The 14,334-nt window shown below is 36.6% G+C and overlaps 1 protein-coding gene across 1 annotated transcript; it reads right to left on the bottom strand.

The window, feature by feature from the left end:
* Nucleotides 1–792: 792 nt before the first annotated feature.
* Nucleotides 793–11,134, bottom strand: LOC121412633 (photoreceptor-specific nuclear receptor-like). The gene is made up of 4 exons (XM_041605412.1): nucleotides 11,035–11,134; nucleotides 2,585–3,084; nucleotides 1,591–1,849; nucleotides 793–1,044 (listed from the first exon to the last, which is right to left on the bottom strand). Exons 1-4 carry the CDS (start codon nucleotides 11,045–11,047, stop codon nucleotides 803–805), a joined length of 1,014 nt encoding a protein of 337 aa, XP_041461346.1. The 5' UTR covers nucleotides 11,048–11,134; the 3' UTR covers nucleotides 793–802.
* Nucleotides 11,135–14,334: the final 3,200 nt, after the last annotated feature.

Genomic DNA, 14,334 nt, shown 5'->3' with positions numbered 1-14,334 from the left:
TTATTGGTATACTGCCTTATTGGTGCTGCCACCAATAGTTTGAAATATATATACATGTACATGTACAGTCCTCTAATCTTGACACTAACATTTTGATTTCTATATTCAATGTAATAATACAGCAAGCAATTAGCTAGAAATTGAATGTTAAAAGAATAAATTAAAATTTACATATTTATATTTATTTACACAAGCCACGAGCATTAAGTTTAATCACCGTTTTGCAAACAAAATGACAGTTGGCTTTACCATGCAGGAGCTATTCTCCATTATTCATTTTCTTTTTGCATTCATTATTGACCACTTTATCTAAAAGTAAAAAAGAAGGAGAATGGAATGTATGATTTCAAAATTAATACTGCTTTGGATAAAGGAATGTGTGATATAAATAACAATAATGCTTTGTGGGATTGCGGGGGGGGGGGGATTCGCACTGACGCTTAATTGGAATGGATGGTGTATTAAAAATCACAGTGGGTATTATAGGCTTAAGACAATTATTAACATTCAAACTTATAACGAAGTTGGTGGGGGTATCCCAACTGAGCAATTTAAATGATTAATGATAATGATATTTCAGTTAATACAATGTTAATGCTTACAAGCATTCATGCTTTCTTAGCAGTCAGGTAAAAAAAAATCACCATCACCACCACCAATACATTCGCCAAGGCAACACCCTTTGATATGCCTAATCTCCATCTGGTATAAAAAAGAACAAACGACTATGATAAAGTATTGTTAGAATATGATAAAAATGATAAAACGCTATGTGAAGAATGCTTAAATTACGAAAGTTCTTCTAACAAGTCTGGAACATATCGCTCAATAATCTTTCAATAGGTATATCCCCTATCGTCTGCTTGAAAAAGAGCGTTTCTAAAAACTTGCTGCTGACTGCTCGGAGAGCGGAGAGCATGATGAGAAGTCTGCCGAAGCGAGTGGGCTGGGAAAGGTGAGCATACCGGACGTAGTCCCCCAGCATGACTTGGGCTTGGTCTTGAAGTGATTCGACACGATGGGGCTCGCTCAGATGAGGGGTTTCTGTTTTATGAATAAAGATTAAAAAGGATGGAAAATAATGATGAATACAATAAACTTCATATTAAAAATATAATAAAAAGACGAGTTACGATCATTTAAGTGATGGAAATAAAACCCAAACATTGTTCAATGTGATTTTTTTTTAAATGAATAAAATCGCTGTTTCAAGTGGCTTTAAAGATTTTTATGCACTATTATTATGTCTAAAAGTTTATGAACAAGGGAACCGCAATCTTCACATTTTTCATATAATTCTTCAATATATTTTGTACTTTCCAAACAGTCAAAACGATGACCGGATAGACCGGATAGACATATAAACAACCCCTGATTATTATGATTCTAGGATTATTTTATTTAACGGCGGGGGGGGGGGGGGGGGGTGCGGCTGCAGTCCCCAAGCAGGGACGGTATGTGTGTGTGTGTGTGTGAGGGTGTGTTAGGGGGGTGGGGTGATGCATCACTTCCGTTTAAGGCATGTTTTTTTTTAGAGGAGATGGAATTTCTCACACTGTTTCACTAGCGAATTGATGGGGCACAACATACCTGATTTAAACAAAGCTACAGCTTTCAGGCATGCAAATTCGGTGAAATCCACCTTCATTGCCCGTAGCTTAGCAACCGTCTCCTTCATGTAGCGGACCTGCGATGCAAGCTCCGCCGTGGTTTCGGGGGATGTCTTCTCTCCCTTCACGCTCATGCTGACCGCGAGGGACTTTAGGAGGGCGTCTGTTTCGAGTGGAACCGCCCACTGACAAATTCCCATCAGAAATAAGTCTTTCCACGTTTCTTCGAGAAGGATGAGCTGAGAGAAGTTGATGAAAGGAATAAAAAGATGAAATTACTACAAGACACTTTGTCTTATTGAAAATAAATTTGTATGGATAAAGAAAAGGGAGGGAGAAGGATTAGATACAGACAGACAGACAGACATACAGACAGACAGACAGACAGACAGACAGACAGACAGACAGATAGATAGATAGATAGATAGATAGATAGACAGACAGATAGATAGATAGATAGATAGACAGACAGATAGATAGATAGATGGAATGAAAAAAAGAATGAGTGATATAGAGATAATAGAGAAAATAGAGAAAAGGCCAGCAAGCAAGCTAGCTAGCTAACTAGATAGGTAATAGATTAATTATGTTTAAGATCATTATTTAGATTAATTTATTTAATGATCCGTTATGAATTAGAAAAAAATCAAAAAGTCTGCCCTCCATTCTTACAATAAATTCACATGAATAAACACTAAGTCAGACGTATATCAAACATTGAAAGAAAATATAAATACAAAATTATTAGGCTATAAGAAAGCAGAAAATAGTGGGGAAAACATCGATTACATTATTTTGCTCTACTTAACTAAAACTCAGACCTGTTCTTTTAAAGAGATTAGGATGTTCCACGTTTTGTTTTGCTTTTTAAGGGGGCGGAGTAATTGAGGGTGGGGGACAGTGTAAGGAGGGGCGATCCGGGGTCGGGGCATTATTACGCGAAATGAAAATCACTTAATCAACACTGCACTAACCTGATCTCTGAACGGCAGCAATCGAAAACAGGTGATATTTTTCGCCCATTTCACCGAGGTAAAAATAAGCCTCGCTGTCACTTCAGGCAAGTTATCCGGCGACGTGGACATCGACGACCCAATCCCCTTCACCCGACCCACCTCGGCCCCGTCATCTTCCCGCACGGCGTCCAGCGCGAGTGGGTTGATGTTGTAGTGTTCAGCGGTGAGGAGGCTGTGGTAGAACGTCCCGTAGTAAACGGATGAAGATATGAAACTACTGGACGGGGGAGGCAGCGGCGTTGAGGAGCCTGTAAGCGGTGACTTGTCGGCGGGCAGCGGGCGGTGTGGTACGGTTAGGGGCAGGATTGAGTGCCCGGTTTGACGGGGTAAGGGGCTCAGTGACGTGGTGCTGGATGGGGTCAGGGATCGAACGGTGCCTGGTGTGCCTGTTGATCTGATCTCTGTTGGAATGATGGGTTTGTTCTTGGGCTTCCGTGGTCCTCGCTCGTGTTGTACAGCTGATGGACATAGAACAAAATAGAATCTTAATAATCATATATTTCATTTTTAGAATAAATTTTGTTCTTATATTTTGTTAGCTTCAAACCAATATCAATTTTGATTAAAATTCATATTCGAATTTTTGGTTAAGTGAAATATGCCAACATGCACCAACTTGGAATAAAGTGATGAGATTGTTACCCAATTTTACCAACTTAATGTCGATTCTATATCACGAATCAAGATAAAAAAATGTAATAATTCTTGCATCATACATTATTTTGTTAAGACAGAACCATCGATAAAAATATGTATGTGAATGAATGAATGAAATAATAACTCGGTGAACAACTCAAACCAATGAAACAGTCAATAAAAGTACAGTCATGACTGAAAAAATATGAGTTGATTAGAAAACAAGCAAAATATTGATTAAAAACAATAATAATTAAGATTTTCACAAATTTGTTATATAGTATCGTTGACCGAATACTTCATTACATTTTCACTCTGATAAACAGAGAATTTATTATTGTTAGTTATGTACTTTATTGCACTTACAAATTGATTTATCACTATGCGCAAAAAAAAAGACATTAAACAACTACCGTGAAGTAGCCTGCTTATAAGAGGCTTTAATGTGATATTTGCATCATCATAATCGATCTGTTTTTCTTTAATATTCCTGAATAAGCCCACTGGATTTTTTTCGTGATTTTTAGCTATACCATCAAAACTACTGCACTAAATAAGTTCTGCCATTTTCGGTTGATTGACAACGCAACACAATAGAAGGATGAGTAACCTTGTTATCTACAAAATGACACCTATCTGTTACAATAACAACAGACTTGCACTTAAAAGAAATCGACGTATTTATTAAAAAATGGCATATTGCAGGTGCTTATAGTTGGCTAATTTCAGCTTTTTCATGCCCAGAGATAGAACGTGGGAAAATATACAATTTGACACTTTGACAATGGGGCTGCTAGGAGGGGCATTTATCAAAGGTGCGATGTTTTAGGAAGTATCAATATTTCGATTTAAAAAAGGCACAGCTGTCAACGGCTAAATTGTGATTTTTTTTATTACTGAAGAATTATCAATCTTTACCCTTTATGGGGAGTCACCGTCAAAGATTGAATTAACTCGAAAATAGGACTTGAATGATACTTCTGAGAGCGGACTTCTTTTAATTGATTCATTTTTTAACCAGGGTGACCCAAAAAAAGATAATGCACTTTGGACTGAAATGAACTTACACAATAAATGGGCTCTTTGTCCAAAATGATAATAAGGATTGATGATGATATTGATTACTGAATTATACATAAAATAATAAAACATTACAAGACTTCGTAATGGATGTATGAATCGAAGAAAATAATCTAATTGGCGGAGGGTTAGGGGAGAGAGATAGGAAGAGAGAGGGAGAGAGAGGAAGAAAAAAAAGGAATAAGAGAACATGTGGAAGAAAATGTTTGCACAGAAATGCAAGCTATACATTAGCCGAACAAGTTGCCCTAGAAATATAAATCATAAACACATGTGTTTTATGTTTTAAATCTACTTTTCACCTGGGTTTGCGTAGTGTATTTAACGAAGGTGAAGCTCATTTTGGACATGTTGGAAGGAACACAATTAACCATGCTAATTGTGTGGATTTTGTTCATAGAAAAGACAATGATACGTTCGACAACCTCATATTCCTTGAGAATGTCTGAGTCGTCATTGTTTATGATTTACACCGGTTCGGCACGGCCATTATTGTCGTAAAACGTTTAAGAAAATTCATTTCCAGAGTAATAGTTTCCGGGAGTGGGTCGTGCAAGAACAACGAGAACCTACTTCACATTCTAAGTAGCTGTTATAATATCCATCAACTTCGGTCAGCGTAGTCAAATTATAAATTTCCCGCTATAATTCTTTTTTAGATCTACGTCGTCTGATCATATATTACTTTTTGCACTGTGGAGAATTAATAACAAATATTTCACGTTTTTTTTCCTGTCTAAAGAATTAAATATTTCCATGAAAGTGTCAATTGGAGAGGAGAAGATATACGGTTAGAGAGAGAGAGAGAGGGGGGGGGGGGGGGCGGAGAGACAGACAGACACACACACAGGGAGAGATGAGGGTGGGGTTCGAGGCATGTAGTCTTTGAAATTGACTGAAAGGCGAAAACAGCTTTTTTAAAACTATAATCTGATAAAAAAATATATATTGAAATTATTAAAATGAAATATAATTTCACACAATGGTGCATGTGAAAGGCATTTATCATTACGTTCTATACAGAATTCAACGACATCATTGACTCCAGACATTAAATGACAAATGACCAGAGTGAAATTCAATGTCCATCAATACATTTAGCTAACTTCCTCATTATAAGCTGCAAAGTTTCGCTATCATGTTAGATTCCGACTTTATTGATATAATATGAGAATATACAACATTGTTATCTCCTATAAACAACATAAAACACATTTCCAAGAAGGAGAAGAAACTGTCATAGTCACTTAGCAACGCCTGACTGTCAGAGTGACATATTAATGTCTTGATCTCTTCTTAAAATCGAACATAATGGTTTCTAATCTCCTCGACGCTTCCTGTATAAGGATGAGATCGAGTATCAACTTCAAAAATTTCAAGCACCGCCACATTCTGAAGAGGCGTTTCGTCACCATCGATCGAAATGGCATTTTTCACATCTTTTAATGGATAAGCTCGAAAATTATGATTGAGTTTGACATTTTTTTTGTTCTTAATTGCAGACACGCTTATATGGATTGTAAAGATTCTCAGATATTTTTATTAATATGAACACGACAAAATTATAGATTGATCGAAGTAATCCATGTTTACATTCTTCAAAATGTCAGGTTATAACAATTTAAGAGATAAGATCTTGTCGGCTTATCTTGCAGATGTTGTCTCATCGGTATTATTTTCTTTATTTTTAGAACAAAATCAAAATCTTGTCATATCGTCTTTAAACATAAATTTGTCACTGGTGTGCCAGCACCTCGTAAAAAGGTTTGGAAAAATACTCTTGGGAGATAAAGACTTGTTCTGCATATAATTCGACTCCAATTTCTCGGTCTAAGAATAAAGCTATGAACTATCTAAAGTGGAAAACGTAAATACTGCGCAATCGCATAACGGTACAACAGTCCTTTTATTTTCTCTCTCCCATGTCTACTGAACATTATTGTATAAACGTAATATTTATATTATTTTTATGATACAAGGTTTCGCCCCTTTCCCCACAAAAATGTATGTTCATTTTTTCATTAAATGATCCATCTCCGCCATATAGTTTTTAAGATGCGATCCGCATCCCTCCCCCCGAGTCTACAAGATAAAGTCTATAGTAAAAGATAGATTAAACATCTACACACAGATGTAGATGAATATCCTATTTTGATCAATATGGTTCTGGAATACTTTGACACTTTTCTACCTGCTTATTAACTAGGGACACCATACACACGATCCCTTGGGAGAGAGCGCCGTTACTTCGTGGCGGTGGGCTGGGACCACTAGGAAAAGTACAAAGTCACACGTAGTCAGCATGATCAGCGTGGCCAATTGCGATTGAAATCCTCGGAAGTTATTACGAATGATAGTTTTGTACTTCTTGTAATACGGTGAAGACGAAGTCACTATTCTTCAACGATTTCTTTTCTTAGGACTCTTCACCAGGTTGTTACGGATGTATTTTATGACTATCTGTAAATATTATTTACTTATCTATCTATTCATCTATCTATCTATCTATCTATCTCTATCTCTCTCTCTCTCTCTCTCTCTCTCTCTATCTATCTATCTATCCATCTATCCATCCATTTATCTACAGCTAATAATTGCACATCACATTTTCCTGTACTCCCCACTTCCGATCTTAAACTTCACTCATGTACATTTTGTCTGTAAGTAATTTTTTTTTTACTGAATGTGCAATATTATTTTGACAGACTCTCAATTCAATAACATGTTTGTTTGTTTTTTTAATATGTTTTTGGCTTGGACCAATTGCCCGCCCCCTCGTGCGTTTTAACTCAACTAAAAACAAAAATCGATCGCAAGACCCTATATGTGTGCTTCTAAATCAAGTTGTGATTGATGTTTGGAGTTGTGTTTGATTGCATCTCTTCCTGTGACCGACCTCTAATCATTGGCATGAAGTTAATCGTTTAGTGTCTTGGGATGGGTTATATGGAACGTTGACATTAAAACCTGGCCAAGGTGGATTTTATCAAGCGTGATCAATCATCGCGAAGCTGGTAAATTTCTCCCGGTCACTTTCCCCGTAGTGGCTTTCTTGGCAAGTGAGCGATTAATGACACCTTTCTACAGAAAAAAGAAGAAAATCAAGCTCAAAGAAGGAAGAACGAATAAATTTACCAGAGCCACTCGCATCCCTCTCGTCATGGTCGTCGGGAAAAATCACCCCCATAGGTTGGCCGAAAGCGCGCGCTGCCAGAATTAAGGCATATTCCCTTTGCGCGTCCAACGTTTTTCTCCTTCTTCCTATATGAACTTTCAAATAATCATGACAACGTATATAATACATACTGTATCTAAAGGCTGATAACATCTTTATCATGTCAAATGGTTTTATGGACAAAAACTTATATTTCATATAGTTTCAAATTTTGATTGATTCCATCTAGACGATGTAAAGTGCAGATGTTCCAACCGATTTATGTTTTTATCACCTAAATACTTCTGTATAAAAACAAATTTATGTCGCAATAATTGTCCAAGAAATTATATTTTGGATGGTATTGGATAATAAGGATTAATGAAATAAATCAAGATGGCTCGTGTGGTCTAGTGGTTAGACCATTGGCCTCATGATAGTAAGGTTGTGAGTTCAAATCCCCGCTCTGCCATTGTCTCCACTTTGATAAATATTATAAAAAAACTTGAGTAATTTATGTCGTCTATATAATGGTCAAAGCACTATGACTGATTAACTGAGACGTAAAATGTATCAGCTTGGCAATATACAAGCAGGAAGCTGTCCTGCCGAGTCCATCCGCGAGTTACTATAACAGAAAAGAATATCAATTATGCGTTGCAAATCGAAGTTATACAATAAATTAAACAGTGCTATAAGGACATAGAGAATGCTCATAATACTTTTACCATTGAAAAAATTAGCTGATTTCAGTATATCACAAGGTTTAGTCGTTTCCATGTCTTAAGAATCATTGAACAACAAAATTGAAGAAAGTGTGCACTTTTCGGGTTAGGCCAAGTCTAAAGTACAAAGAAAAGTACAAATTTGTGGCCTAGTGCATGCGCAGATGACACAAGACTGAAAGGATCTTCAAGACCCAATTTCAATGGCAAGAGATAACACAGCAACAGAAAGATAAACTACTCATCATTTCAACATTCCTTATCAGAAGGCATTTGCCTGGAAGGTTAATAGCGTCGCCTTTTTAGCCCGAGGGCAAATCAACAAGCTCCTCTCGATCTCGAGGGCAGGGCTATTATCACAAGGTATATTCCTTTTATTCCATTCATATCTTATTTTTCAGGAGCAACTTTGAGATAGGAAAGCAAAGCTCCGGCCAAAAAGCGCGGCCCGAGTGCGCCCACAGACTCTCGCCGTCTCGTGCATTTTCGTTTGCAGACGACAAGCGCATGGTATTGACTTATTTGTGTTTGGCGCGCAGCGATAAAATAGGATGCGAAGGGCACTCGCTTGAAGATGTTATAACAGACAAGCATCTGTCATCGACTTCTTGAGAAATGAAAATGTCAAACAATTTACGTCTGCCCGCTGAAATGATGTCTATTTAAATAGAATTAAGGGGGGGGGATATATATAAGACGGCCACTTGCCGAGAAAGGAAATGCGATAAGTACAGCACAAATAATCATTGACCTCATGATTATTAAAATCAAGGAGAGAATAAATAAGAATTTCGATTAGATAAGATTAATAAATCTTTCAAGGATTTTTATGACAGTTTCGTGTGTTTGTGCATAACAAACTGTTGGGTAAAACAATCCCGGATCCATTTTGCATGATTTTTTTCCAACCAAAGATAAGTAAGTTAATAACAAGTCCATTATTTTTCTCAAAATAAGGTACAACCCCACATAGAGAATAGAAGAATCTTATTTCTATAGCTGAATATTAATTATCAATTTAGTTATTATCGGAATGAGTAGGGAATGTGATGGCTTTAATACTGTACGAAAAAAGTTTAAATTGTTAGGAAGTATAGAAATCTTGAAATCTAATGTCTAAAGATATATTTCTAGAAAATATCAACCGCACTCTTATAAGAATGAAAGGGGTAAATCTCCTTTTAAAAGAGCTGGGGGAGTGACAGCATTTTTAATAACTTCGGGTAAAAAAATCCACTACTCTCGACCCTTTTCGCCTTTTTGTGTTTTAAGAGTACATTTACAGTGATTGTAAAGGATGATTTCCCGGTGACATGTTTTAAACCACAAATCACAGCAACGTCTTTTCTTATTTTGTTCTCTCCAACCCCCCCCCCTCCTGCCCAAGTGCAAGAAAGGTCATCGCATTGATTGTGTTTGTGCATCTGGGTCTAAGTGTGCGGTTTTCTTTCCATAATACATCTTCAGTGGCTTATTTGCGGAAATAATCATTGAATGAAATTTCTGGTGTTTGAAAGAAAATATATATTTTTACAAATCTATTTACATGGAAACCGTGAACTTCGCGAGTGCATGCGGTAGAACTTGTAATATTGACGAAACAAACAATTAAATGCCGGATATACAATTAGAAGCGCGTGCATGTGTTCGTCCGTTCATATTTTACTATTCTCCTCCTTTTTTCACCTCAATTACAATCAATCTCCTCACATTATCAATCGTGACAAAATGAACAGTAATTATAGCATCATTTGACTTAATGGTGTCATGTCTTCAGGATTAAAGGCATTACCATTGCACCTGTCTTGCATGGAGTATATAGTGTACAGTGCGATTTTCAAATTTGAAATTTCTGCATTCAAAGTTTACGATTCTCGTCTGTATTAACATTTGATTTAGACAGATTTTGAAAAAAGGATATAATTAGATATTCTGCTACTTATTAAGTTTGTAAAATGCGAATTTATAAATGGGCAAATCAAGCACAATCTTCAAAACCAGTATACGATAATTTCACCCGTTCCGCCCTACAGCAATGTGCCAGTAATATGACGCCAATTTTCTTTTTTCCTTATTAGAGCGTATCATAATGTCCATCGGTCGGCGGTTCGGATTTCTTGTTAATTGATTTTGTAAAGATATTTTAGTTACCTTAATTATGATAAGAAAGATATCTTCTTTATTCGATTGTTTATATGTATTTTAATGGAGATTGAGAGGTTGGTCATGGAAAGCAGTCCTCGCCTCACAATGTGAAGATGTTTATATTTCTCAGGTATTATCTATTTTAATTTTAAATAAATCCACAAAATCTTGATGAGAAGCATAGGATCGGTTGGTTGATTCTCTTTTTTAGGAAGGAAAAAAGTAAATTAAAATGATTACTAAAAGTTGGCAGGTTTTACTCTGGTCAGTCTAATTACGGTAATGATTTTTTTCTGATACCAATTCCTAAACTAAAACAATATTCATTGGGTGTAAAAAAAAGGTAACACCGGTTTCCAAAACATTGAATTATACGAACACAAGCACCATCACCATCAGAATCACAATTATAAACACATTGACACCAACACTGAAGTAATAGTTATGAAACGTGTTCTTATCATATTTACTCATGGGCTTCGAAACACTACACCAGCACCATTGTCAACACATTAAAACACCAACATTGAAGCACTGAAAGCAATATGAAGAAGTTCTCACCATCTAGATTCATATGGGCTTCCAAACACTACACAAGTACCAAAACCAAGACCACTGGTCAACACATTAACACCCAACACTGAAAGCAATATGAAAGGTGTTCTTACCATCTTTATTCATCTGGGCGTCGAAGCACTTATTGAGCCGGCAGGCCCGGCACTGGTTGCGATGGGTCTTGTCTATGGGGCAATCTCCTCCTCCTTTTCCTTGCTGCTTACAGAGTACACGTACCCCGGTTTCTATGGATACTGCGTTTAAAGAACCCGCTACACCCATCACAGGCGTAGACACCGTAGTGCTTGCCGGAGCTTCGATCGCCGCATACTTTACACGGGATGTCCAGCAGACGATCACCTGGAGAATATGAAGAATGAAAAAATGGGATTGAAAGAAATATTTCACTATCTTTCGTGACGATATGCAGTAGTTACCAAGTTTTTGTCAAATTTATAGCCGTTAACTGAAAAAAGGTTATGTAAAGGTATTTATAATTTAATTAACTAATTAACGAAACACTACTTTATTGAATAACTTACTTGAAGAAATTTGATCACTTATTTTTATACTTGAAATCATAATTGATATAAGTGCACAAAATGTCTTTAAAAAAATCCTCACCCCTAAAAAAAGAAAAGTTGCATAACGAAAACTCATTACTTGAATAATTAGCAAAAAATAAAACCCATAACAACCGAAAACACTATTATCAAAATGAAGTACTTCATACCTCTGATAAAACCAGGATCCCTCATTTTACGATAGTTTGGAACACAAAATGCGTCTTTAAAAAAATCTAACAGCAGTATTTGCAGTTGCAAATTAAATTGTCCTTTAAGTTTTCTTCTGGAATGGTTGGACTTTGCTGAAATTTGAGTGTTCCAGAACTGCCTCGGTCTTCTCTGCAAACTAAGTTTTCACCTAAAAGTCCCCGCCTTAAATATAGAGCTAACAAACAAAGGGTTCCTATTCCCTCGACGGGTAATAGTCAAAAGTAACAACCCAAGAGACATATCAAAACTTGATTTGTTATTTTAGAATCTTTTCAAGACAGTACTTGGCTTACAAAGGTAAATGGAGGGGTGGAGCGAGTTGACCAATCAGAGCAAAGTCCAGAGTGGTGTCGCGAGCCAATCGCGAGCCCCTCGCGAGCCGAGCACACGACCCGAGTTTGTTCGGCAAACAACCGAAACAATGGCGAAGTGTCCCGGAAAAACAGTTCGCCAAGAATACACTTGTCTCGCTAACTTTGTCTAAAAGTTTCCTAACTATTATGCATGTGTTACTTTATAGATGAAAAGAGTTGCCCCTTTCTCCCTTTTTGGACCAGACAGAAAATGTATATAGATCGGCGTCTTCGGATGAGTTGAAAAGTGCAAATGGTAAAATAAATTTTGTTGACTTTCATGTAGAATTTATATCAGGGAGGGGGAATAAAAGGGTTTGAGAAAGAAGTAATAGAGATAGAAAGAAATGAATATAGATAAAGAGAGAGAGGAGAGAGAGAGAGGGGGGGGGGGAGGTGTAATGAAGAAGAAACAAAGCAGTGTAGCACTAGCGTGCAGATGGGGGCATGTAAGGGGGGGGGGGGGCTCTGCATGCATCTACCTCTAAAGTTCCAAGACCAAGAAAAAAGGAAAAAAGAATGGGGGAAAAAGAAAGATTTTCATTTTAAAAAGCCCCCTTATCCAACATACGCCATGTGTCGCTCATTTTTTTTTTTGGGGGGGGGGTGGGGGCTCATCACCCCACTCGTATATATAGACCGCATCGTTTACAAAACCTAACTTAAAATTTTCATAGTTAATTATTTATTTTTTTATAAAGCAACCTGTAGTGTATAATTTCAACAATAAAGCGAAGATAATGTTTTTCATTTGCCGATACGATTTCATAATGACAAAAATACAACGACAGTACTAAAAAAATTTCAACTCAAAAAGATTTTAATCATCACCTGTGAATTTCAACTTTAGCTTTAAACAACTTGAAGCGATTGAAAGAACAAAAAAATAGTATTTCATACTCCAGGCACGTGTAAATTTGTTTATACCATTGCAAACAGTTTTATGAAATGGTAACACGGCATTTGCTCTGGGGCCCGTTGCAGAAAGAGTTGCAATCAATCGCAACTCTACAAAGTTAGGCGCAACTTGATTTTCAACCAATCAACAGCGCGCATTTTGGACTTGCGATTGATTTTATTGGCTTGCGTTAAAACGCAACACTTTCTGCAACGGGCCCCAGGGCTTTAGAGTTATATGTTAGTTTTAAGGTTAGGTTTATGATATGGAAATCCATTAGTGTCATAAATTTTCTACAGGGAATTTGCAAAATGTCCTTTGTAAACAAAGGAGAACACACCAAATTGTCAAAGAATCTATGTTTTTATGGGTATACATTGATAATATAGATTTTCTTTTAACAAACATGCATTTTATATGTTGACTTTGCTGGCTTTCCATAGTTGCGACTAATTGGATCGATCGCAAAGCTTCATGAGACGAGGCCCAGGGTTGAAGTTGGTCATAGTGTGTGGAATTTGCAGCGGAGCATTGTCGCCGGAGCAAGTATCATGGAACCTATATACTCCGTTCATATCACCTTGTACTTTACATCAAGCCTTAAAAATTAAGCCACCACGATCTTGACAATAGCCAAGTTCCTCGGAAAAGTTTGCCAAGAAAAGAAAAGATCTCTTTTCATCAAGACATGAGAGACACTCTGATCACTTCTCCCATCCCAGTTGCATAAACATCAGTTTTAATTGTCAAATGGTGTTTGTTATCTATTTTGGTTGTTCGTATAAGGCAGGTTGTCAAAACATTTTGGGGATGGATCTGGGCAGCAATGAAAAGGTGAAACCTCGGCCAAGATTCCTTTGTCACGGCTCTGAACGATATCAAGGTGATATTGTTCCATATCCTAAGCAACATGTCTAACTATTATTACCCTTTTTGTTTGTCTCGATAGAGACTCGGTGATTTCATTTCAACTGCAGTTTCAGATACCTCATATTCATTCATGAATTCAACATACATGTCTGTCTATAAGGTCAAATATAGTATACGCAGTAAGAATAAAAACATGAACTTTATTAATCATGCTTTTGAAGAGAATAAATCAAGTCACTTTTCTTTTGTAGAATTTTATTTGTTTCAAAATGTCACAAAGGCATATTTTTTAGCATAGATAATTTGTTTGTTTGCTGTTGTTTTGGTTCTCATCTCCGATGCATTATCTTGACTATAAGTTTTGGTATTACGATCATTTCTTATGTGCATTGTTTTTATACACATTTAATGGGAAAACATGTCTATTTCATTACATTACATGTTTTCTCATTAGATGTGTATTAAAAAAGAGTGTTGTCATTTTGCTTTTGTGTCAATATAGAGGTCCTTTATTTA

The sequence above is a fragment of the Lytechinus variegatus genome, chromosome 4 (assembly GCF_018143015.1).
Source record: "Lytechinus variegatus isolate NC3 chromosome 4, Lvar_3.0, whole genome shotgun sequence".
Classification (NCBI taxonomy): Eukaryota; Metazoa; Echinodermata; class Echinoidea; order Temnopleuroida; family Toxopneustidae; genus Lytechinus; species Lytechinus variegatus.
Note: the sequence above shows the minus strand (reverse complement) of the source record. Positions and strands in the feature narration are given on the sequence as shown.

Excerpts from the sequence above, each read along its gene's own strand:
- LOC121412633 (XM_041605412.1), bottom strand. Across the intron at positions 1,850-2,584 it reads TGCTGCCGTTCAGAGATCAG|CTCATCCTTCTCGAAGAAAC; the intron begins GTTAGTGCAGTG and ends AACTTCTCTCAG. Across the intron at positions 1,045-1,590 it reads TGTAGCTTTGTTTAAATCAG|AAACCCCTCATCTGAGCGAG; the intron begins GTATGTTGTGCC and ends TTCATAAAACAG.